This window comes from Octopus bimaculoides, chromosome 28 (genome assembly GCF_046866305.1).
Source record: "Octopus bimaculoides isolate indiv1 chromosome 28, ASM4686630v1, whole genome shotgun sequence".
Classification (NCBI taxonomy): Eukaryota; Metazoa; Mollusca; class Cephalopoda; order Octopoda; family Octopodidae; genus Octopus; species Octopus bimaculoides.
The window spans coordinates 11,166,126-11,192,604 of NC_142955.1; the positions used below are offsets into that span (position 1 = coordinate 11,166,126).

The 26,479-nt window shown below is 36.4% G+C and overlaps 3 protein-coding genes across 7 annotated transcripts in view; 2 read left to right on the top strand and 1 right to left on the bottom strand.

The window, feature by feature from the left end:
• LOC106883432 (uncharacterized) overlaps positions 1–26,378 on the bottom strand; it is a 42,804-nt gene extending 16,426 nt beyond the window's left edge. Inside the window, exon 1 of the mRNA XM_089344031.1 lies at positions 25,934–26,378. The gene's annotated coding sequence lies outside the window, so the exon portion shown is untranslated. The remainder of the gene's footprint in view (positions 1–25,933) is intronic.
• LOC106870867 (uncharacterized) lies at positions 5,716–10,872 on the top strand. Of its 2 annotated transcripts, none has more exons than XM_089344022.1 (2): positions 5,716–5,855; positions 7,185–10,872. In XM_089344022.1, the coding sequence occupies exon 2, from the start codon at positions 8,617–8,619 to the stop codon at positions 9,949–9,951; it is 1,335 nt and encodes a 444-aa protein (XP_089200148.1). In that variant the 5' UTR covers positions 5,716–5,855; positions 7,185–8,616; the 3' UTR covers positions 9,952–10,872. The 2 variants fall into 2 exon arrangements, with proteins under 2 accessions (XP_089200148.1, XP_089200147.1); XM_089344021.1 differs by having other exon boundaries at positions 5,717–5,855; positions 7,566–10,872.
• LOC149130545 (uncharacterized) lies at positions 5,716–24,038 on the top strand. Of its 4 annotated transcripts, none has more exons than XM_089344014.1 (2): positions 5,716–5,855; positions 21,394–24,038. In XM_089344014.1, the coding sequence occupies exon 2, from the start codon at positions 21,774–21,776 to the stop codon at positions 23,550–23,552; it is 1,779 nt and encodes a 592-aa protein (XP_089200140.1). In that variant the 5' UTR covers positions 5,716–5,855; positions 21,394–21,773; the 3' UTR covers positions 23,553–24,038. The 4 variants fall into 4 exon arrangements, with proteins under 4 accessions (XP_089200140.1, XP_089200142.1, XP_089200141.1 ...); XM_089344016.1 differs by having other exon boundaries at positions 5,852–6,060; XM_089344015.1 differs by lacking the exon at positions 5,716–5,855 and adding an exon at positions 13,807–13,956.
• Positions 26,379–26,479: the final 101 nt, after the last annotated feature.

Consider the following 26,479-nt stretch of genomic DNA (forward strand, 5'->3'; position numbering starts at 1 on the left):
AAAATATAATTAATTTGGTGAAGTTTGTGATAGGAACGAAGCAATGGAAGTCTGGGGGCAGGATTTTGTAGTTATGCCGAAATATTTATTTCCGAGTTGTCTAAAACTGTAGAAATGTATGAGTGTATACGTATATACACACACACACACACACACATATATATATATATATATATATATATATATATATATATATATATATATATATATATATATATATATATATATACTGCCTATATATATATATATATATATATATATATATATATATATATATATACGGTTTAGATATAGATTCAAGGCTTGAATATGGTACTTATGCGAAGGCACCCGAATATCACATCCCAAAAGGATGGGTGATTAAAATCAAATAATAAGCAACACGGATTTCAAAAGTGATTGCAGTATGCACGTTTCATGCTACTTCAATTTATTTAAGTAATGTGAGCATTACCTTAAATGCAATATGAAGAGCAATCTTCAGCTGCACGAAAAAATGTAGAAAAAAAGACATATTACAAATGTGGCAACATATTAAAACCAAGTGGGAGAGAGCAGAGGAAGAATATATAAGTCCATCTTGACATAGCAGGGTCTATCAGGCTAGTAATTGATTCTAGACAAAAGTTTTAACTGTCTCAGAATTCTATTGTTTCTTATCTAGTGGTGATAGCAAAGGGACAATTACTTCTAAAGAGAGGGAAGGTGTGAGCAGTATGCATGGGCAAGGCTATAAAAGTATTAGAATCTAGATGTTTCACTGGTCATAGTAGTATCAGGTCATTTTATTACTATCAAAATGTTGAGGAATTAATGTTGAGGAATTATAGCCCTAGGTATATGGGTATATATATATATATATATATATATATACTCCCTATATATATATATATATATATATATATATATATATATATATATATATATATATATATGGTAATCTTCAAGTTTAGGGGGGTAAAAAAAGTAAATAAAAATATTCAAGGGAAATAACTGAACGACTTACCAGTATTATCCGTTTTCTTTTAGCTGTTTATAAATAAATCACACACGTGTTTATACACTTCAGAAATGGCAGCCAAAGAATAAACAAATTTCTTTTTTTCTTTTGGGATTGAATTCCGCCATAGAAATTCATGCAGATAAGATGAAAATAATTCATCCGATGTCCCTGGCTATGAGAACACTCATCTACAATGTGTTTTTGCATTATATCTTTGCACCAGCAGTAGATAAGCAACACCAGATTGTAGAGTGGAATATGGCTCCTTTCAAAGAATGAACTGTAACGAACAGATTTCTTTTTTTTTTACAGTGTTTACAGTACCATTCTTTTCCATCAATTCTGTCACCACGTGTAACAAGTCCACATCGTACTAGACAATCGTCGCCGGTAAACTGATTCCTAATAAGCCGACGGCACGCACACCATTCCAACATTCTGTGTCTTGAACTGGTGCATAACTCACTAATATTCCAATATTCTTCCAATATTAATTGACGAGTGAGGATTTCATTTTGAGGAACAATAAGTTGTTGTGTAGCCGGTCTTCCACGAGGCATTTTCGATCTCTCAGCCGGTACTATGATATTCAATGACGTGTGTGATTTATATAAAAACAGAGTAGTACAGAGAATACCAGTAAGACGTTCAGTTACCTCCCTTGAATATTTTTATTTATTTTTTACCCCCCTAAACTTGAAGATTACCTATATATATATATATATATATATATATATATATATATATATATATATATATATATATACACACACGTTTGTTTATGCAATCTATAAGTTTAAAAAAAGAAATATCAAATGATGTTAGAATATTTGATGTATTGGATAATTTCCGACTCTATTCTATAGGATTGCTGATACATTTATATAGGCATATAACATAAAACAAATAATTATATACACAGGAAAGTAGAATATTATATATACATACGCACCTGCAGACATATACATATGTAAGGGACGACCGTGCGAACTCATAAAAGGAGCAATGGTGACGAATGGAAAAACAGAGGACTCCTTTTATTTAAACGTGTCACACGGTCGAACACACAATATTATATATCAAATGATGATATACATGATATGTTATACAACGATAACATAGATGACCAGTAATGAACCGTATAAGATAAATAACAGAGATATTTATTGTAGCGTTAAAGATGTATGTCTGTGTGTGAGTGTGAATGCGACATATAATAACATAATCAAAGACAGGCCGTCGTACAAAGAAAAGTATGTATATGAGTGATACATGTATGTGTATGTGAAATATTACAGCAGAGAAAGAGTCAATAACACGTGAGCAATTATACCAGTTCTTGGGTACACAATAATATGAATCTGTATGTGAAGTGAGTTGGCTGAGTGTGGCAGTGCTGATCACTAGTTGTGATGTCGTGGCATCGATGCCGGGCCGTGATTCTTGTTATACAGATGTTCGTCGCTGGATGAGAATCTTGTCTGTTTATTATCGTGGTGAAGCTAAGTCACCTAACAGAATCGAAGAGAGAGATGTGCCGCGGTAGTTTGGTGTACATAGAAAGTCGTGTTGACGCTGGTGGTGTAGAGGCTGCTTGGTAGTAATCGTGTTGGTCATGACGATGATGCTGGATAGTAGTCGTAGACTCTTGTTGCTGATGTGGCGACGGCGGAGGTCATCGTGGCTGGACGAAGCTGCTGAAGTGGTCGCTGGCTGCTGCTGCTGTCATGTGGTACACGGAACAGATCTCAAAGAGAAACTGGACCAAGACAAATTTGGTGGGTATGAGTTGATCTATTTATAGCGTTAAGGGGGCTCACCAGACGGTGATAGAAAAACACTATCACGTGACCTTATTAAGGGCTGTGATTGGTCAGTTTGCGTTCTGGCGGGAACGGTTCGAAGAAGTTGCCGATTCGAATAATAATCAGTCACGTGATGACAAGGAATGGGTTCTCTACTACGCTCGCATTTATTTATATTTAAATGAGAAGATTGTATGTAACGGCGATAGTAGTTTGTATCTAATGGCGGGAGGTAGTTTCACTACACTAGCCTCGCACCAGTCGGTTTGTCGAAGGCAAACAGACGAAATTAAAAAAAAATTGTAGTGAAAAAGACTGAAAGAACGGTTGGTCTATTATTGGCATTTAGTCACCATTTTTGGAAAGTTATGTGAACTTTTCAAGTTGGGCTGTACAGATCAGAAGGCTGTATGAACGAATCAACGTCGGGGGTCACCAATTGTAAGGTAAACTGTGTGAACAGGCTCGCGTTGGCTGTACAGATCAGAAGGGCTGTATGAACGAATCACGTCGGGGTCACCAATTGTAAGGGACGACCGTGCGAACTCATAAAGGAGAAATGGTGACGAATGGAAAAACAGAGAACTCCTTTTATTTAAACGTGTCACACGGTCGAACACAAAATAATATATATCATTGATGATATACTAATATGTTATGCGACGATGACCAGTAATGAAAGACCACAACCGTATAAGATGAATAACAGAGATATTTATTGTAGCGTTAAAGATGTATGTCTGTGTGAGAGTGTGAATGCGACATATAATAACATAATCAAAGACAGGCCGTCATACAAAGAAAAGTGTGTATGTGAGTGATACATGTATGTGAAATGACGGCTGCATTTGGGGTGTGTATATGTATGTATTTATGTATATATAAGCAGGTAAATATTTATATATGTATATGTAAGTGTGTATGAATATTTACATACATCTATAGAGAGAGAAGTGGGGAAGAGAGAGGAGTATTACATACAACACTATGAAATGAGGGGGTAAAGACGAATGATGTCTGGTGAGTGTGTGTATGTGTGTATCGGTGCGTCTATGTGTGTGTATACACGCCTGTTTCTGTCTGTATGTATGTATTTAACCGTGAACGGGAAATACTTCCGCCCGTCTCTCCTCGCCATTTTATCCCAAATTTTTTCAATTTTGTAATTTTTTTTGCCAAAAATCCCCGTTTTCGGATACGGAGGTTCCGGAAAATTGCCAAAAATCGGCATTGCGAAATTTTCTCCCCCAACTTCTTCAATTATGACTTTTTTTCCCTGGAGCAAACTCATAGAGAACATAAGTTCATTTGCCCGAACATGAGAAATTATTGATTTCTCATTGGTTAAAAATGATTGCCCATATACGAATTATGAACTTCATTGAAGAAATCTTTCACGGGGTTACGGTTCTATGATTCGTGTATGAGTAGTTATAAAAACCCTGATTTTCGGCAAAATCTCCAGTGTTCGTTGATTACCACTCAAGTCCAAGACACCCACCCTTTTGAGTATAGGCTAATATATATGCCATGTTCAATACTCAAATCCGACAATATTGAATTGTCGTGAAACCTTATTAGTTAGAATGAGAAACTAGTTAATAATAAATTTAAGTCGTAAATTCCTTACGACGAAATGATTTATTTCTGTATTTCTATAAATGTAAAAAAATATGTATATAATAAATTTGGATCTAGTTCAAAACGGGGGCACCAATATTTTCTTAACGAAACACTTTGAAACTTGGGACACTGGTAGAATGTGTCATATAAAACATCTTTTTCTCTTAGTCTTCTTAACAAAAAAAACGTACATCGCAAGTTATTCCATGTTAAAGTTGTCGTATTTCTGTAATTTCAACCAATGACTGACGTCCATTCAGCCGTAAAAATTAAGTGCTGACTACGTAAACAAACGATTCTGGGCGGTGATAAAATTATTATTTCCTTGTCAAAAAATGGCTGAAGCATATTGGCAGTAGCTAATAAACCTTTCTATTATAGGGTTAGGGTTAGAGTTAGGGTTAGGGAAAACGAACACACGTGTGTTGCCTCTGGAAAATGTCAGAAGTAATGGAGATTAAATACGCTTTACACCGCTTAAAGTGCCAAAGGAGTGAGTGTAAACAGCTGAATACTTGTCAGTGATTGGCTGAAATTATCGAAATAAGACAATTTTTTACATGAAATAAATCCGAATACAAAAATTTTTTTCTGTTCTATAATACAAAATAGATAAGTATACTAAGTTTGAAAGTCTTTCGGTACCAAAAACACTACATAAAACATAAATGAAAATTGGTGCCCCCGTTTTGAAAAAGATCCATAAATGAATATAGAAACTTAATTCCTTTTTACTTCTCGTTTCTTTCAACTTGTTGAATTTATTTTTGTATATTAATGAAACTGTATTTTTCTATGTGTAACGGTCAAAAAAATATAATATAAATCTTCAACATACATGCACGTAATGAACGCAACGGGGTACTACTAAAGCAGCACGGTCCCGAACACGCAGTCGCGCAGTTGCGCGTCCGGGATAACTAGTCGTGAGTGGTCGGTCCTACAAAAAGTGCGCGTGCGCGCTTGTGTGCAAATGAATATAGGTTAGGGTTAGGGTTAGGATCTACCACTCACGACTAGCTAGCGCACTCTAACCCTATCCCTAACCCTAACCCTAAACACGTATTCAGTTGCACAGATGCGCGCACACGCGCACACTCACGACTAGCTAGCGCGGACGCGCAACTGCGCGACTGCGAGTTCGGGACCGTGCTGCTTTAGTAGTACCGACCAACGGAATGGTGCTAAGTATTTTGCCCGGTTTCGTAACGATTCTGCCAGCTTGCCACTTTCCCGGTGCGAGATCGAACCCTAGTCACCCGCGTCACAGTGCAGAAAGTGAAAGAAAATACTCAATACAAACAAAACATGATTGAGTAGAGCCACCTACTGGATCATTCAGGAAATAACCTTTTTAAAGGGAAACAACTTCTTCAGACTATTCTTTCTAACGTGTACTGCCGCGCTGTTTACATTTCGAAATGGTAAGTTTATAAACGTTCAGTTTAATTATTTCATAATGTGTATAAATGATTCAATTATGTGACGTCTCAAGGATACAGTAATATTATAAAAGGTGAAACACATACAACATTGGAAAAAGATATTTCTTCTCCAGAAGTTTTACCTTTCGAACAATGATAGTTCTAGTTACCTGGGAATTTAAATTGAAATTAAAGTATGCAACAGGTAAGTCGTCTTAATGACATGTACCAGACCGTTAGTTATTTTCAGCCTAACAAATTTTCTGGTAAGGGCTTCATTTATCTGTTTGTTGCGTCAGTAGAAATCTATTGGTGCACAAACGCACAAAACGGAGAAAATGAAACAAATATGGACGACTTCGTCCGAAACACCCCCGAGTGCGGAACGGCTCTCAAAAATAACCCCCAATTGTTTTCCCCCTAAATTTCTATTTCCCTGGAATCAACATAGTCCGAGGTATATTTGTAGAGAATTTCATTTAAAAAATATTCATTTTCTTGACGTATTGAAGCGGACGCCGACGAATTGGTGGACATTGGAATTAGACACTGAGGGGAAATGGCTGTAACTTTTTTTATTTTTTAAGTTAGGCAATTTTCGTTTTCGATAATGTGTTCTATATGTCCCGGTCATGCGATTACCCCTAAAAAAATTTTTTTGCGATTTCGCCCCCCCCCCCCTCGCAAGATTTGGATTGTCCGCGTTTAGCTGTTATTTCTAACATATCAAGTTTCGTGGTGGGGACTCCACATGTGATCCTTTTTCTGTTTCAATATAAATTGAAGCCGTTCATTTTCACATCTAAGTTGCGAGAAGGCTACTCGTACGACCTGGACATGTAGAACACAATGAAAATCCCCCCCTCCGAGGGGGGGTATGTGTGTGTGTGGGGGGGGGGGGGGGTTTACGAAATCGCAAAAAATTTTTGTAGGGGTAATCGCATGACCGGGACATATAGAACACATTATCGAAAACGAAAATCGCCTAACTTAAAAAATAAAAAAGTTACAGCCATTTTCCCTCAGTGTCTAATTCCAATGTCCACCGACGAATTTTACGAAATTCCCCACGCACCTGCTGCTAAAACGATTTCCTTCAAAAAGTTACCTTCTCCACTATGATACCAAAGCATCCTTTCCGTTCTGTGAAGTAAAACGAGACGAGAGGAAGAGAAGAATGGGGTGAACAGAATGATAGAAGGGTGGTAGGGGAGAGAAATGAAAGCACAGAGATAGATCGCTACATGTGGGTCCTTTCTTTCTTTTTTTGATAAGATCTATTAATTTTTTTTTATCCTTTTCTACTGAATATATTTCATGATTTTATAGATATTGACACCATACTGGAATCATGTAAAGGGGAAGAAAGAAAAATAATTAATTTGACCACCAGAAATATGAAGATGTATACCTTCTGTGTTGTATTTACAATGAGTACCATGATGTAGGTTCTGAAGTAGGACTTGTTTCCTCTTTTACTAAGAAATCGAAATCATTCAGATGTAGAACGTATTTCATTTGTGTACGTACAGTGAATGGCTCAATGGTTAGAGCATCTGGCTCACAATCATAAGGTAGTGTGTTTGATTCCTGGACATACATGTATAAGATATAGGCTTTAAACTATGGTGAGTGATGTAATTATAATAAAGAAAAATTGAAAAGTAAAGTTCACTTGGATTCCTCTATGTTGTTTCTCTGTTATTTCAGAATAGCAGAAACTGTGACATGAAAGAATTGCTTACATCAGATTTATCTTTAGCATCTGTTATCTTTTGAAGACTAAACAAAAGTGTTACATGCAACAAATGTATAACTCTGTGGCAAACTACAGTGAAATATTTCTTCTGAATGGAGATTAATGGCAGCATTTCTCTACTGTACAGTCTGCATTATGTACAAGATGAATTTGTATTCTCATAAATAAATTTGGATGAAGTTTCAAATGTGTTTGAGGTATCTTCAGATATTGACGAATATCAGAAATGATGGGAAAAATAGCTGTGAAACATTTGAAAGAAATAATTGATAAAAAATGAAATATGAAAAGAAATATATATTGTCCTGAGAAAAGAAAATTATTGAAAGAATGGCTAATGTTACAGACTTAAAGAATTGATTTATTATTTTGTTGAAGAGTTGCAAAAAGAGACTGAAAAATCCTCATACCATTGTGGTATCTGTCAAAAATCATTTTCTCTGGAAAGTAACCTCATGAATCACAAATGAATTGATAGAAGTGAGAAACCATATCCCTGTGTTATTTGTGGTAAATCATTCTCTGAAAATAATCACTTAGCTGAACACAGATGCATTTATACAGGTGAGAAGCCATATCATTGCGGTATCTTTGGTCAATCATTCTTTAGAAGTTACAATTTCACTACACATAGATGTATTCATAGGGGTTAGAAGCCATATGACTGTGGTATTTGTGGTAAATCATTTCATCAATCTGATCTTTTAAATAAACACCAACATATTCATACAGGGGAGAAGCCATATCACTGTGATGTCTGTGGTAAATCATTCTCTACAAGTAGGCAATTGACTACGCACAGACGTATTTAGACAGAGAAGCGACATCACTGTGATATCCGTAGTAAATCAATCCCGCATACTTGCAACTTAACCAGGCATATCCGTATTCATACAGGCGAGAAGTCATATGACTGTGGTATTTGTGGTAAATCATTTTGTCAATCTGGTGTCTTAAATCAACACAAACATACTCATACAAGAGAAAAACCATATCAGTGTGATGTCTGTGGTGAATCATTCTCTAAAAATGATGGTCTCTCTTCACAAGCGTATTCATACAGAAGAGAAGCCATATCACTGTGACATCTGTGGTAAATCATTCTCTCTATCTGGTAACTTGACTAAACATAAACGTACTCATACAGGAGAGAAGCCATATCACTGTGATATCTGTGGTAAATCATTTTGTCAAACTGGTCATTTAAGTGAACACAAACGTACTCATACAGGAGAAAAACCATATCAGTGCAATATCTGTGGTAATTCATTCTCTACAACTAATGGTCTCACTATACATAAACGCATTCATACTGGTGAGAGGCCGTATCACTGTGACATCTGTGGTAAATCATTCTCTGAATCTGGTCCCTTGACTAAACATAAACGTACTCATACAGGAGAGAAGCCATATCACTGTGATATCTGTGGTAAATCATTTTGTCAAACTGGTCATTTAAGTGAGCACAAACGTACTCATACAGGAGAAAAACCATATCAGTGTGACATCTGTGGTAAATCATTCTCTGAATCTCCTCGCTTGACTAGACATAAACGTACTCATACAGGAGAGAAGCCATATCGCTGTGACATCTGTGGTGAAACATTCTCTGAATCTCGTAGCTTGACTAATCATAAACGTACTCATACAGGAGAAAAACCATATGAGTGCGATATCTGTGGTAATTCATTCTCTACAACTCATGGTCTCACTATACATAAACGTATTCATACTGGTGAAAAGCCATATCGCTGTGACATCTGTGGTAAATCATTCTCCACTGGAAGTCACTTGACTACACACAAATATATTCATACAGGAGAAAAGCCATATCACTGTGACATCTGTGGTAAATCATTCTCTGTATCTGGCAACTTGACTATACATAAACGTACTCATACAGGAGAGAAGTCATATCACTGTGATATCTGTGGTAAATCATTTTGTCAAACTGGTCATTTAAGTGAACACAAACGTACTCATACAGGAGAGAAACCATATCACTGTGATATCTGTGGTAAATCATTCTCTGTAAGTACTTATTTGACTAAACATAAACGCATTCATACTGGTGAAAAGCCATATCACTGTGATGTCTGTGGTAAATCATTCTCTGAATCTGGTCCCTTGACTAAACATAAACGTACTCATACAGGTGAGAAGCCATATCACTGTGATATCTGTGGTAAATCATTCTCTGAATCTGGTCCCTTGACTAGACATAAACGTACTCATACAGGAGAGAAGCCATATCACTGTGATATCTGTGGTAAATCATTCTCTTTAAGTACTTCCTTGAATAGACATAAGCACATTCATACAGAGATGCTATATTAGTATGATATCTGTAGTATATCAGTCTCCCACATTATAACTTTACTAAACACAAATGTATTCACACTGGAGAAAGCCCATATAGCAGTGATATCTGTTGTAAATTTTTGTCTACAACTTGTGCTTTAGGTAGATGCAAACAAATTCATACACAAAAGAGGCCATATCAATGTGATATCTGTGGCAAATCATTCATACAGAGAAGCTATATTAGTACGATATCTGTGCTAAACCATTCTTTCATTTAAATTCCTTAGATAGTCACAAACGTTTTCATAGAAGACAACAATATATCTGATATCTGTAGTAAATCATTCACTTCAAGGTTTAATTTAACTACTCATATATGTGTTTATGCGGGAGAAAAAGCATATCACTGACCTCTATGGTATATCATCTTTTCAAACAAACATTTTTCGTACTCACAAATGTATTCAGACAGGAGAAAAGTCACAGCATTTGCATATCTGTGGGAATTTATTCTCTAACAAAAGTGAGTTAGCTCCCCATTTAGCTATTCACTTGGAAGTGTAACTGTATTATTGTCCAAATTCATTACCTCACACAACAATAAACCTCTCAAGACCGTTTTTTATTTGCTGAAGCAATACTTACCCTCAACTTTACCTAATAAGCAATCTCATTTTGTTTCCCCATTTTGAAATAATCTTTTAAAGCTAAATGCTTTTCCTTATGCCAGCCGTTTAATCACCTATTACATTACATAGGCAAGGCATGCCATACATGTGCTGTAAAACCAAGATACAATTTTTGTCAATGTTCATTCTATGATAAACTTATATAATCATCAATGTATTCACAAAAGAAAGAAAATATAATGCTATTTTACATATAACTACTACTATGTCGACATAAGTGTGTCACTTACTGCTGTAATATTTCTAATAAAAATCATTTATTCACTATGTTTGTATGTCTTTCATTATGCCTCCCCTACACCTGTTCCTGCAAATTATCCAGCATCATGTCACTTTTGTTGTCCTTCTCCTGTCTACTGTATTATCATTCTGCTGCGTTGAATTCTCAGTCACTTCCTGTTCCACCTCTCCCTCTCTGTGACCTTACAGATTATATCATTACAGGTTGCCTACTTTCCATCTGTTCACCTTTTCACTATCCCTCTACCCTATTCATTCTTGTACTTTGAACGCCCACTTCATCACCACCATTTTCATCTCTTTCTATGAAATCCATGAGATTCTTCATGATCCTTCCTACCTCTTCACACTTCAGAATAGTCATGAAGCTCCTCTAAAATGAGAGACCTGTTCTGCTCTCACAGCTTTACTCCTCCTCTCTCTCTCTCTGTTTCTCAGTTTATCCTTCAGTTTGTCTGTCTTGCCTCTCTCTCCTATTTCTCAATCTCTCTGTCTTCTCAATCATTTATTCTCTTGACTGTGTGGCCTATAATCTTTACTTTTTGCATCATTTCTCTCTCTTAAATTCTCCTTCTGTCAGTCTTACATGTAGAACATCTAATCAAATCTTGTATTGATCCAATCAATAAAGCGTAGGATTCACAGATTTGGCATTATTTTATATAAATACTAACCATTAGAGTTTTTATCATGCAGTGAATGAGAGGTGGACAAGAGGATAACTTTGTATATTAAATCATAATGATACTGGTGGAATTTGATGCTCATCAAACTTTCTCTTTGTGGTTTATGCTTGTCTAGCAGTAGATTTTTTTGATCCACCACTGAATTTCATCTGCCAACACACCTTTGGACTAACGAAATTGGTCTATTGATCCCTGTTCTTCCTTGGTGCATACTGCCAGAGGAGCACCTATCTTTACTGTGTCACATAAAACTGGGGTAATAAAGGTCTATACAACCATAAAAGTATCATCTTTTTTAAACAAAAATTTGGTGAAAGTACAGCTAATTTCTAACTTCCCTTAGTATCTCTCTAACACATATCTATCTGTCTACCTATCTAGCTAACTAGGTATGTATTTGTCTTCTTAAAATGATAAGAGACAAGTTGGGCGAAAAACGAGGGGGAAAAAAGCGGGAAATGATTTATTTGTGGTAAAACAGACATTGTAAATACTTTTATGAATTAAATGATGTTAAACGACAAACGATGTGTCACAAGTTAGTCATAATTAGGAATTATAATTAATGTAGACACGAAGAAGAAAGGAAAACTTTGATATAGACAGGAGACGAATGAAGGAAACAAATGACGGCTACATTTGGGGTGTGTGTATGTTACTTAGTTTGGTTTGAAATAAAGAACTTGATTAGCTTAATAATCCCATCTTAATCCCGGGCAAAGCCAGGCTATACTGCTAGTATATCATCATCATCATCATCATCGTTTAACGTCCACTTTCCATGCTAGCATGGGTTGGATGATTTGACTGAGGACTGGTGAAACCAGATGGCAACACCAGGCTCCAATCTAATTTGGCAGAGTTTCTACAGCTGGATGCCCTTCCTAACGCCAACGACTCTCTCACTCTCTGTCTTTATCTACAACAACCTCCACTCTGTACTAGTGTCTGGGGTTTGGTTGTTTATGGAAGTTGTATGTTTAACAAGGAGTGTTTAAGCCTCTCATTCTACCACTGGGTCCTCAACACACACACACATGCAAACAATCCAACACAGACACCCACATCATTCAGTTGTGGAAAGAGACATCCGTCCTATTTGTGCAGATGTGTAGATGCAATCCTTTTACTCAATATAGAAAGAGAAATAATGAAATAGTTTTCCTTCCCTACCTCTGCCCAGTCACAGATTTGAACGTGAATCCAGAGGAAACCAACTCACAGAATTATAACACACGTTTTATACATACATTCATAAATATATACACAGGCAGACACAAGTACACAGTCATATACAAAACATGTGTACGCCTCTCTGCTTGTGGCCATATATGTGTGTATCTATGAGATATTGAGTCTGTGTATAATTATTGTGGCTATTTTTCAACAAATTTTATTCAACAAAGACAATAACGATATTTCACAAAAACATCTTTAAATGACGGTCTGACTGTCTGCCAATGAAACGGGAAGCAGTAATGGAAGTAGATGCTGAATATGCTCCGGAATAATCATTTAAAGATGTTTTTGTTACATGCTGTTATTGTCTTTGCTGAATGAAATTTGTTGAAAAAACCGCAATAATTATGCAGCAACCCAATATGTATATAACAAGGTAGAATGAACAGAACATTTTTGGCTTGTATTCTAGGACTCAACCAAGTAGAAACACACACACACACTGATCGATCGATAGGTAGAGAGATAGAGACAAAGAGAGAGATGGATAGAAAGACAGAAGACAGATAGATAGATAGATAGATAAAAGAGTGAGACAGACAAACAGAGGGAGGCAGGTTCTATTTACTAAACTCATTCACAAGGCATTGGTTTGTTCTGGACTATAGCAGAAGACACTTGTGTAAATTGCCTGTGCAGTGGGACTGAACCCAAAACCAGGTGATTGCACAGCGAGCCCCTGAATCACACAACCACGCCTTTGCCTCTACGTTGATCTTATAGGAAAGTGGTTATACACCATTAGGTGTACACCCGCCTTCCTATATTAAATTATTGAAGAAACAACGAAACGCTGACTCCGAACTATCAACACAACAATATTTATTTATGGAGGAAAATAGGCAGCTTTAATCTTGGTTGCTGAGACGCCTTCTGTGAGAGAGCATGGTTGCTGAGACGTTGGAATGTTGATGTGAGCTGTCCCCAGAGTTGAAATGATGGAGAGACAGCTTGACACGTCCATGCTCATGGCCGCCCGGCCGGGAAAAGAGAATGAATAAGGGCGCCAAACTTGGATATTGATGACTACGCATGCGCACGAGACAAGGCGTTACTACAATCTTTTAGCCAGCTGCTCTTTCCATCCGGGCAGTTGTTGGCAAATAAACTAAAGGGAAGCAACTCAGTGTTGTCTCCTGAGAAGACATTACGTTGCAAGGTTGACTGGAAGAGAATCAAAACTGGTATTTTTAAACGAGATTTTCATAGGTTCTGTTCTGCTATTTGGTGCCTCTAGAAATTTGGGGATGTTCCAGGAATATTTAAGGAGTTTGACATGATTGCCAAAATTGGTTTTGTAACCATGAGATTTCGGGTTCAGCTCCACCGATGTGTCATACGGAATAACTTTCTACTACAGCCTTGAGTTATGTGTGTGTGTGTATGCTGTGAGTGAGTGTGTTTGTATATGTATGTGTGTGTGTTGTGAGTGAGTGTGTTTGTATGTGACTGTACAACTTTCAGTTTTTCAGTCTTTGCGACTTTTTCTATTTAGTGTAAAGCATGGAAAACAATTTGTTCTTCATGATAAAATTGTTTTAGCAATTTTCCACCTTGTCTTATTTTCCTTATACCTATCAACTCATGTCTTTCTTTTCAACCTTCTACACACACACACATATCTATATGTACATAGCTACACACATGTGTAAGTAAATAGGCGCGCGCGCGCACATAGACAGTTGCCGATAGTTGTTGACAAACAACGGCACTAATTTTATTCAAGGGAAAAGATCCCATTACACCGCTAGAATATGTTGTTTATATTTCATAGCAGTAACTGTTTTCACCTCAATAGACGTCAGTGATTGGTTGAAATTACCGAAATACGACAATTTTTTACATGAAATAACTTCGAATACAGAAATTCTTATCTGTTCTATAACACAAAATATACAAGTTTACGAAGCTTGAAAGTGTTTCGGTACCAAAAACACTACATGAAACATAAATGAAAAGTGTTGCCCGTCAATTCAGAAAGATCTCTGATTCATTACATAACCCCGACAGAGTATGGGGTACCAGATTCCAGATGGCGAAATATTTATGACATCGTTTCAATCGCACTGAGAAGGAAAAGGGCTGAAATAAGACTCAGCTTTTATCGCGACGTCATACGCATGCGCACTAAACTGACTTCCATTGCTATCTTCACTTCAAAATTTTTGTCTACTTCATAAATATCTTTTTATCACTTATCATGCACAGTTATTAAGCATTTCTCGTCCACCACACACACTGTTATAATACAGTTTTCAACAATTCTACACAGTTATAAAACATTTCACAACTACCACCATTATAACGACAAAACACTCCTTTAGAAAACATTTCCGTAAGTATTTCAACAATGAAAATATTTCTTCTTTTAATATTGTAGTCATTTGTTTTTGACGAATCGATTCTTTGTGTCTGTCGTACCTTTTATACATGAAACTTATCTAATTTGTACGCGATTTGGCTGCTATTTCTTGCAATGAAACCTATTTTGTTGACTGTCTATCGTTGCTACTTTAGTTTGTTGTGTGATTTAGTTTGAGAAATATTTTGCATTACACTAGAATCAGTCTATTATAATTTGGTTTCAAATTTTGTGACAAGGCCAACAATTAAGCTGGTGAAAAAGTCGATTACATTGATTCCAGTGCTTAACTGGTACTTATTTTATCGACCCCGAAAGGATGAAATGTAGATTCATCCTCGGCGGAATTTGAACTCGGAGCGCAAGGACGGTCGAAGTGCAACTAAGAATTCTGTCTGGTGTGCTAACGGTTCTGCCAGCTCGCCGCCTTAATATTTTATTATAAGTCATGAAATGCTTTTTTTCGGCACTGTCATGGTATTAGCTGTCAGAATTGAAAGTAGAACTGACAAGGAACGTTACTGCTGGTTTGAGTTGATTCTTTGGCTACTGACTGACCGGAGCTATCTATCTGTTTGTCTGTCTCACTATCTCTCTCTCTCTCTCACTCTATCTATCTATCTATCTATCTATCACTCGTTCACCTCTGTGTCCGTAGAATTTATCAAATTAGAAAACGCAAATTTAATATAAAAATATATTTTCTGAAATTGCAAATTATTTAAAACATAAAAATATAATTTTCAACAGAGAGAATTTATCAAAATAGAAAACAAATGAAATTTGAAGTTTAAAAATAATAGGATCGACCACTCACGACTAGCTAGCGCGGACGCGCGACTGCGCGTTCGAGACCACTCTGCTTTAGTAGTACCCTTATACTCTGTGTGTTTTCAAACGCATGGATATAGGTGTCAAATTTGTTCCGATAACTTTCGAGTAATAGATAGATAGATAGAGAGACAGACAGACAGACAGATAGCTCGCTCCGGCCAGTCATGGTATTAGCTGTCAGTAGCCAAAGAATCAACTCAAACCAGCAGTAACGTTCCTTGTCAGATTTTTCTACTTTCACTTCTGACAGCTAATACCATGACAGTGCCAAAATATATATATATGTGTGTATATTTATATACACACATATATCATAATTTAGGGTATCCAAGAGACACTACCACGCTGAAAATAGCAGCCAGATCTTGTCAAGATTTGGCTGCTATTTTCAGATTTTAATTAATTATTACCTTTGGTTTTTATTCCCATGCTGGCCACTTGATAAAATCGATATTCTAAATATTCATCTTATCCTTATTTATATAAATATATAATATATATATATATCATCATCATCATCGTTTAACGTCCGCTTTCCATGCTGGCATGGGTTGGACGATTTGACTGAGGACTGGCGAAACCAGATGGCAACACCAGGCTCCAATCTGACTTGGAAGAGTTTCTACAGCTGGATGCCCTTCCTAACGCCAACAACTCCGAGAGTGTAGTGGGTGCTTTTACGTTCCACCGGCATGAAGGCCAGTCAGGCGGTACTGGCAACGGCCATGCTCAAAATGGTGTATTTTATGTGCCACCTGCACAGGAGCCAGTCCAGCGGCACTAGCAACGATCTCGCTTGAATGTCTTTACAAGTGCCAGGAAGGCAACGCTGGGCACAGGTGCCATCACGATTTCGCTTATCCATACACACACATATATGTATGTACTTATTTGTAACTCTTTGCTTTGTCAACACATGGTGGTTGGAAATCAGTTTCACAGCCATACAATCATGTCATTCATTTCCAATCATGTGTGAAAACATGTCCTGCCATGGGTAGGAGTGATGGTGGTGGTGGTGGTGCTGGAAGTAGATGCAAAACTCTATACCCCATGGTACATAGATGTGTTCTACTGTCCAGTCACTTTCAACCAAAGAGTTTATTTTTATGTTTCATTGTGCCTGGGTCCGTGAATTCAATACCAGTGATACACGGGGAAGGGGAATTATTCTCCCCTACACTCCTTCCTACATCTTACCACCATTCTATGTTTGTACTGATTTGTTTATTTTGTCCATATGGTTAACCATTGTGATTTACATTTTTACTCTTATTTAATTTTATTTTTTGTGACGCTTGATAAGCTTTTTGGTTTTATTTGCAAGAGAGCAGAGGATGTCAGTTTGTCACATGACACTTACTACTTCTGTGGCTGCTATAGTCATCTTGGAATGACAATATCGAAATCTGTCTTGTAAGATTGGAAAAGAATTTGGTGTAATTTATTTTCACTTTAAGCATTGTTGTCAAGTAGCAAGTTTGGTTTTAAATGTCTTTTCGAAAGAAAACCAAGAGAAATCTAGCAAATTATATGGCAAACATAAAAGCCACATGTGGTTATGATTGGATATTTCTATTTCTGAGAGTGAAACAATTCTGGGGATAGTTCTGATTGCGTTAATGTCATTAGTTAATGTCATCACCACTAATGTCATTAGTTAATGTCATCACCAAGCTAATGTCATTAGTCCGTCCAGAAGAGGTGGCAGAAGTTGGTTTCAAACAAATCCCAAGGCTTCCGTTTTCCGAGTTTGGGGACTTTTCCAAGCTGCTGAAGATGGCATGAACAGTTGTATGGCTTGAATGAAGCTTGCTTGCTCATTCTTCAACTGAAACTACATGATTTTTTTCAAGTTCTACCGAAAGGGGCTTGTCATCAATCTCAATTGAACGTGTTCAGGCTTCATCTTCAAGGCTGAAATCTCCACTTCTGAATTTTACAAACCATCTTCTGCAAGTTCTCTCATTCAGGCATCCTTCTCCATAAGATGAGTGGATATTTTGAGTCGCTTAATGAACAGAGTTCCATTTTTTTTTTAAACTCATACAGCATTATGTGCCTCAAATGCTCCTTAGACACTTCCATGTTTGAAGTGCTTATTAATAAGGGTAATTCCAATTAGATTATCCTGCAAAATGAAATTTAATTGGTTTAAATGTGTCTAATTACATATGAATATTACTTGATGCCATTAGACATTCTAAATATTATTAGAGTGTTTACAAATTGAAAATATGGAAATCCAGACATTACTTATGGGATGACTGAATATTTCATTTCCAAGTATTTTTCCATAGTTCATTTTCTCTTACCTTTTTGGTGCACCTGTCTTATGTGCAAATAATAAGCATCCAGTTCAAATAATAAGTATCCAGTAATTTCCACAATTCTTATACTTTTATATTTTGTGGTATACACATTTTTCAATAATTTTACATTTTGCTGAACTTAGCTGTTGATTAATTAAAAAGTTAGTTATTATATGAAACCAGTGTAAATTGATGAGTTTTCAAATCTAATCGAAACACATAAAGTGTTAGCAATGTGTGTAACAAAAGGGTTAAAAATTGGGGCCTGTATTGTGTAACATAGTCATCATCATCATCATCATCATCGTTTAACGTCCGCCTTCCATGCTAGCATGGGTTGGACGATTTGACTGAGGACTGGTGAAACCGGATGGCAACACCAGGCTCCAATCTAATTTGGCAGAGTTTCTACAGCTGGATGCCCTTCCTAACGCCAACCACTCAGAGTGTAGTGGGTGCTTTTACGTGTCACCCGCACGAAAACGGCCACGCTCGAAATGGTGTCTTTTATGTGCCACCCGCACAAGATCCAGTCCAGGGGCACTGGCAACGATCTCGCTCGAAAACCCTACAAAGGCCAGTCAGGCGGTATATATATATATATATATATATATATATATATATATATATGTCTGTATGTATTGTCGTCGTCGTTTAATGTCCGCTTTCCATGCTAGCATGGGTTGGACGATTTGACTGAGGACTGGTGAAACCAGATGGCTACACCAGGCTCCAATCTGATTTGGCAGTGTTTCTACAGCTGAATGCCCTTCCTAAAGCCAACCACTCAGAGAGTGTAGTGGGTGCTTTTACGTGTCACCCGCACGAAGGCCAGTCAGGCGGTACTGGCAAAGGCCACACTCATCTCGCTCGAGAAACCTCATGTGTCACTCGCACAAGAGCCAGCCCAGGGGCACCAGCAACGATCCCGCTCGAAAAATCCCAGAACCCCACACAAGAGCCAGTTCAGGGGCACCGGCAACGATCTCGCTCGAAGAAATTTCATGTGTCACCAGCACAAGAGCCAGTCCTAGATATATAATGCTACTGAAAAAGATAGGATGTGTTAAGCCACAAATGCTGGTGCCATGTCAAAAGCACCAGTGCTGGTGCTGCATAAAGAGCACATGTAATGGTGCCGCATAAAGGGCACTTGTGCTGGTCCCACATGAAAAGTACTTAGTACACTCTATAAGGACGCTGTCATCAAGAAGGGCATCAAACCATAGAAACCATGCCATAAGAGACAAATTAGGACATGGTGCAGCACTCCAGATTGCCAGCTCCCATCAAACCATCCAAGACTTGCCACTCTGTTCTATGATGGTGATGATGATGTTTTTGGATAGAATGTCTTTAATCATGTTTGTCCAGTCAAAGATGACCTGGGGCTGAATAACCATGTCCAATTATAATTTTGGCGAGAGAGTGTTATTGTCTACTATTTTGTAGTTTAATATATATATATATATATATATATATATATATATATAAGTGTGTGTGTGTGTGTGTGTGTATATACATATATATATATATACACTAGCAGAAATACCCGGCGTTGCCTGGGTTAAAGAGAATAATGAAATCTAAAAACGCCGTCTAGACTACGCATCATCTTTATATATAGAGATGTATATACACACACGCACCCAAACACACGTATATATATGTATATCAATATAAATATATGAAAGTCAATGAAGTTTCGTAAAAGAAGGTGATCATGTACATACTTTCTTGCTGTTGTGATTATAACACCTCATTGTAAACTATGTTCCTTGTTTTCCCTTGTGGAGCATATACAAATAGGTTTTTTGTTGCTGCCCACTCTTGAGCAGCCAACATACAGTTGTCCATGTGAGAAGCAGGGCTCTTCCAAGAGAAGACCAGCTACAGACAGTGTTTGACCCTGATATTTGTTTATGGACATGGCAAAAGTCACACGAAGGGGGAATTGTAGTCTTCTGAATGTAAAAGGAATGTCTGCTCCTGATGGAGTAAGAGGAATTCTTGGAATAAAGACGTCATCCCCTTTTGCACATCCAGAAAGAATGGTAGCCTCGATAACGTGTGACATCATTTTCTAAATAATGCTCATCTGTTATGTTCGGGTTAAAATTTCATCAACATCAAAAATATATGAATTTTCATGGGAGTTATGGCCGTTATGCAAAGAATATAATTTCCAAATTTCATAAAGATCCATTCAGTACTTTTGACGTAGTTTTGGATAAGAAAACAAATTACTAATGTGTGTTTTTGTGTGCATGTGTATGTGTGTGTGATGGGTGTATATATGTATAGATATCTGTATGCATGTATATATGTATATATGTGTACATATTACATGTACATCTATATATATATATATACATCTACACATATGTATACATATACATGTATGTATAGATCTCTATATATATACATATACGTGTACATCTATATGTATACATATACATCTCTCTCTCTCTCTCTCTCTTTCTCTCTCTCTCTCTGAAAGTATCTGTCATTACAGTATCGAAATGGTGTACATATACATGTATATGTATACATATACATCTCTCTCTCTCTCTCTTTCTGTCTCTCTCTTTCTCTCTTTCTCTCTCTGTGAAAGTATCTGTCACTACAGTATCGAAATGTGATTGTTTCAGTTAGTGGAATAGTTTCATTTTTAAAGTGAAAGTATTTGACATGAGTGTTTTTGTTTCACTTTTGACACGTAATACTTAAATAGTGGAGGAGATATTATGTTGCCGTGTGCTCAAACTCTGCAAGAAGTTAATAATTTTTTTTTACTAAAACACAACTGGAACCCTAAGTAAGGCATGTGTAAAATTTGAATGAAATTGGTTGCGTAGTTCTCGAGTTTTAGGGATTCACACAGACAGACAGACACACATTCTCATTTTTATATATATAGATGTATATATATATATATCATGTTAACACAATATGAAGGTGTAGCTCTAGTTTACAAATGTGTATGCTTCTGTTACGTTAATATTTTGTAAATTAAAATGTTCAGTCGTTAAAGTAAATATTTCTTTCTGCCATTAATCTCTGTTTCTCAATTAGCCTCTATATTTTAAACTGATGTTTCTTCATTATTTCAGAATCATAGATGATATTGGACTAACAGAAGATGCACCTTCAAAACGTACCATCATTTAAAGACTGAATGTAAATGTTATATGGATGAGATAGCCAGCACTGTTTCTATGAATTCATTATAAAATTCCGATGATATTTTGCTCTGAACTGAGATTATTAGCAAACTTTCTGTCTCATAATCTGGAGTGTATACAAAGTGAGTTTGTGTGCTAATTAAACTTGGATAAATTTTCATAAGTTTTTTAGATAAAGGTAACATTGGACAGAAATGCAGCAGCTGAAAAATAGTAAAGAATAAACAATTGGAACAAAATCAAAAAGAAATATATAGAAATATAGACATATTGCAAAAACTTAAGAAATTGATTTTACTCTTGAAGATATGCCTAAAGATAAAAGAAAACCATCACGTGAATTTAATATCTGTGAAAAGTCTGTCTCCCAGAATGGTAACCGACTTAAACATAAGCGTATTCATACAGGGAAGAAACAATTTTGCTGCAATATCTGTGGGAAATCATTCTCTGTACGTAGTAGCTTAACATCTCACCAACAAGTTCATACAGGAGAGAAGCCATATGGATGTGATATCTGTGGCAAATCATACTCTCATAATGGAAGCCTAACTAAACACAAACGTACTCATACAGGAGAGAAACCATATCATTGTGATATGTGTGGTAAATCATTCTCTCGAAGTGATGCTTTCATATCTCACAAGCGAATTCATACAGGAGAGAAACCATATTGCTGTAATATCTGTGGTAAATCATTTTCTCAAGGTAATGACTTAACTAAACACAAACGAATACACACTGGAGAGAAACCCTATCACTGTGATATCTGTGGTAAGCCATTCTCTTCGGCAGGAAACCTAACTACACACAAACGTATTCATACAGGAGAGAAGCCACATCATTGTGGCATTTGTGGTAAATCTTTCACCAGAAATAATATTTTAACTGCTCACAAACTGATTCATACAGGAGAGAAGCCATATCAGTGTGATATCTGTAGTAAATCATTCTCTCAGTTTCAATACTTAACTACACATAAGCGTTCACATACAGGAGAAAAGCCATATCAATGTAATATCTGTGGTAAAGCATTCACTGCAGGTTGTAACTTACAAACACACAAACGTATTCATACAGGAGAGAAACCTTATCACTGTGATGTCTGTGGTAAATCATTCCCTCAGAGTAATGACTTAAAAGTACATAAAGGTATTCATACAGGAGAGAAGCCATATAACTGTGATATCTGTGGCAAATCATTCTGTAAAAATAACGACTTAAAAGTACATAAGCGTATTCACACAGGAGAGAGGCCATACAGTTGTGATATCTGTGGTAAATCATTTCCTCAAAATATTCACTTAACTAGGCACAAACGTAGTCATACAGGAGAGAAGCCATATTGCTGTAATATCTGTGGTAAATCATTCTCTGGAAGTAGTGAGTTAAGTACACACAAACATGTTCATACAGGAGAGAAGCCATACCACTGTGATATCTGCAATAAATCTTTCTCTCACAATTTGACTACTCACAAACGTATTCATACAGGAGAGAAGCCATTTCAGTGTGATATTTGTGAGAAGTCATTCTCTGACAGTAGTAGTTTAATAACACACAAGCGTATTCATACAGGAGCGAAGCCATTTGAATGTGATATTTGTGAGAAGTCATTCTCTCAAAGTAGTAATTTAATGACACACAAGCGTAGTCACACGGGTGAGAAGCCATATCAGTGTGATATCTGCAGTAAATCATTCTCTGTAAGTTCTGGTTTAACAGTGCATAAACGTATTCATACAGGAGAGAAACCTTATCAATGCAATATCTGCAGTAAATCATTCTCTGTAAATTCTAGCTTAAAATCACATAAACGTATTCATACAGGAGAGAAGCCATATAAATGTGATATTTGTAACAAATCATTTTCTCAACATCGTGATATAGGAGTACACAGACGTATTCATACAGGAGAGAAACCATATCACTGTAATATCTGTGGTAAATCATTCTCTAGAAGTAGTGCATTAAGTACACATAAACGTATTCATACAGGAGAGAAACCATATAAATGCGATATTTGTAGCAAATCATTTTCTCAACATAATAATTTAAGAGTACACAAACGTGTTCATACAGGATAGAAACCACACCACTGATACTTGTGGTAAATCATTCTCTCAGCATCATGACTTAAGGGGTCGTATATGTATCCAGATAAAAGTGTAACTGTATCAATGTGGAACTTCTTAACAACAGCAAACATTGAAGTTCATCCCCAAGTGAGGAGGGCTTATCTATGTGAACTTTACCCGTGACAACAACCAAGCCACTCATCATTGGCTCTCTTTCTGAAGTAGTCTTTCACAGCTGTTTGAACTTTTAATGATGCCAACCTTTTTTATTTACTGCTTACCACATGAAGGGATATGGTTTAGTGTCAAATTTCTTTCTTCCTCTGAAAATTTAAAAACAAACACCCTCTTCTCTAACTAAATGTATTTACATTGGAGAGGAGATATAACAGTGAGTAATAATAGCCTTCCTACACTGTTTTATATTAACACAACTGAACACTGTTGAGATAACTTCCCTCTGTGATAGTTTTAATAAAAGCAATTTCCTCCAGATTTTGAATTTGTTTACTGTGTTTAAAACCAATATTGTTATATTTGTGAAGAATCAATTGGTAAAGTCTATAAACCAGGCACCTGCTGACAGTAATTACTCAGGGTAGACAGTTGGTGACGTTTAAAAAAAAAATAAGGCGTGCGACCAAGCTGGAGACAGATTTAATTCTACCTTTATAGTATGTAAGGAAAACCATGCTGGAGGAACGTATGTAGCATATGTACAGCAGCAATACTCTGTATAGCTTTAATACTGCGATTGAAAGGTTGGGGCAAATTATGCCTACCTGATCTACTAAAAAATAAAATATTTTGTATTTTATGCATAGTAATTAGAGTAACCCTCTTGATTTTATTCAATTTGGTGCATATTTTGCCATAAAAGCAAACTGTTACTATCAATCTATTTTATTCAGGGTAGACACTACCTACCCAGGCAGCACATCCCTGCTATAAACACATTCACCTTTTTTCTTGTTTCAGTCATTTGACTGAACATGCTTAAACACCAACTCAGGAGGTGTTAGTCGAACAAATTGACCCCAGGATTTATGCTTTGTAAGCTTGGTAATTGTTTTATCAGTCTGTTTTGCTGAACCATTAAGTTACGGAGACGTAAGCATACCATCGCTTGTCAGGCAATGGTGGTGGGGACAAATACATATGACAAGTTTACAAAGAAGTGGTCTTGGGATCGATTTCTTCAACTAAAAGCCCTTCAAACTGGTGCTCCAGTATGGCTGCAGTCAAATGACTGAAACAGGCAAAAGAATAACCAACAGCCAGTGTACTAGTAGTCTTTATTCGTTATGACTTGCTAGCAAATTTCCTCGCATTTCACATGTGAGTTCTCTATGTTATAATATTATAACATAATATATTATATTTTTGTGTCGACCGTGCGACGCGTTAAAAGGAGCCTGTTTCCATTCGTCAATATTCTCCTTTGGTTTGCACGGTCGTTTCTCTACAGTTGTATACGTTTTGATATATTTTCTTTCGACTCCATTATTAGGAATAAAAATCCTTTGAATTTATCTAGACGTAGAGCAAATGAACGTCTAAACAGAATGCAAACAAGAACAATATCTCTTTCTAATTAGTTTTGTATTCTTATAAATACTAGAACTCCATAAGCCAAAATCAGTGAACAGAAGCAACTAGCAGACGGCCAAGAGGGAAAAGGAAAACAACCATGAGACTTACAACTTCCCTCAACTCTCTCTAACTTTCACTAGCTCACTTTCTTTTCTCTACAACATTACCCTATCTCTATCTATGGCTTACTACTACAAGGAGAACATGCCTCTCTTAACCTCGCATGCTTTTCCATTGTACATCCCAACCAGTTGTGGTTTTGGCTAAATACTAAGTAACGGTAAATAAACATTTGTTTATAATTTCGATCACTGTTCTTCTGTCATCTTGCACATCTGCAACATTAGCACCCGTTACAATCGCTAACTGCCAACTCCAACAATTATCATCACAATTACCATTACAATTTTACAATTGGTAATCACTGACTCCACCTAACGATACTGGGCAAGACTTCCGCCCGTCTCCCCCTCTCCAACTTTAAAAAAATTTTTTTTTTGACACAAACCCCCTTTTGCAGCTACAGGGTATATACGAATCTGCAAAACAATTGGCAAAAATCGACATTTCTAAATTACTACCCCCACCACCATTTCCTTCATTTTAAACTTTTTTCAGAATTTCTTTTTCTTTTTTTTTTTTCAAAATATGCGGAAAAATACGAAGATTATGATTCTGAAAACAATTTCCAAAAATCTTTGTAAAATTATTTTTTAAGAATTTCTTTTTTTCTAAATATGAGTAAAAATATGGACATCATGATTCGGACAAAAATTTCAAAATATTTCTGTACTTACGGTTACAGTTTTAGGGTTGGGGTTAAGGTTAAGGTTAGGGTTTTAGAGTTCCAATGTGAAGAACACAAATTTGCAACAAAAAAAAATCTAAAGAGATGTCATGACCGGTTTACATTATGTGCTTCGATCCAAAATTCATAATAGGCCGTGCGTGTGCGCAGATATTTTTAACATTTTGAATTTGGATTTCAAAAATTATTTTTCAATTATAAACAGAAACGAATGATAGTTTCGGACTGTCCATATTTTAAACACTGATTTTAAAAATAAAATTAGAGAAAGAGTGAAAATTTTAGGATTTATTGGGGTGAGGTGTAAAAACTAAAGCATTCTTTTTATTTTTTTTTTAAATTTTGGCATAGAAAATTTCCTGAAAATTCCCAAAAATAAAATAGTGATACAGCCATGGGGTACTTCAATCAGAATTCCACCGATTAACTGATTCATTACATAACTCACATTGTAATAAGCCAGATGGCAAAATATATATGATATCGTCAATAGCCAGCTGGAGGAGATGTTCTCCTGGGGCTAAAAGCAACAGTA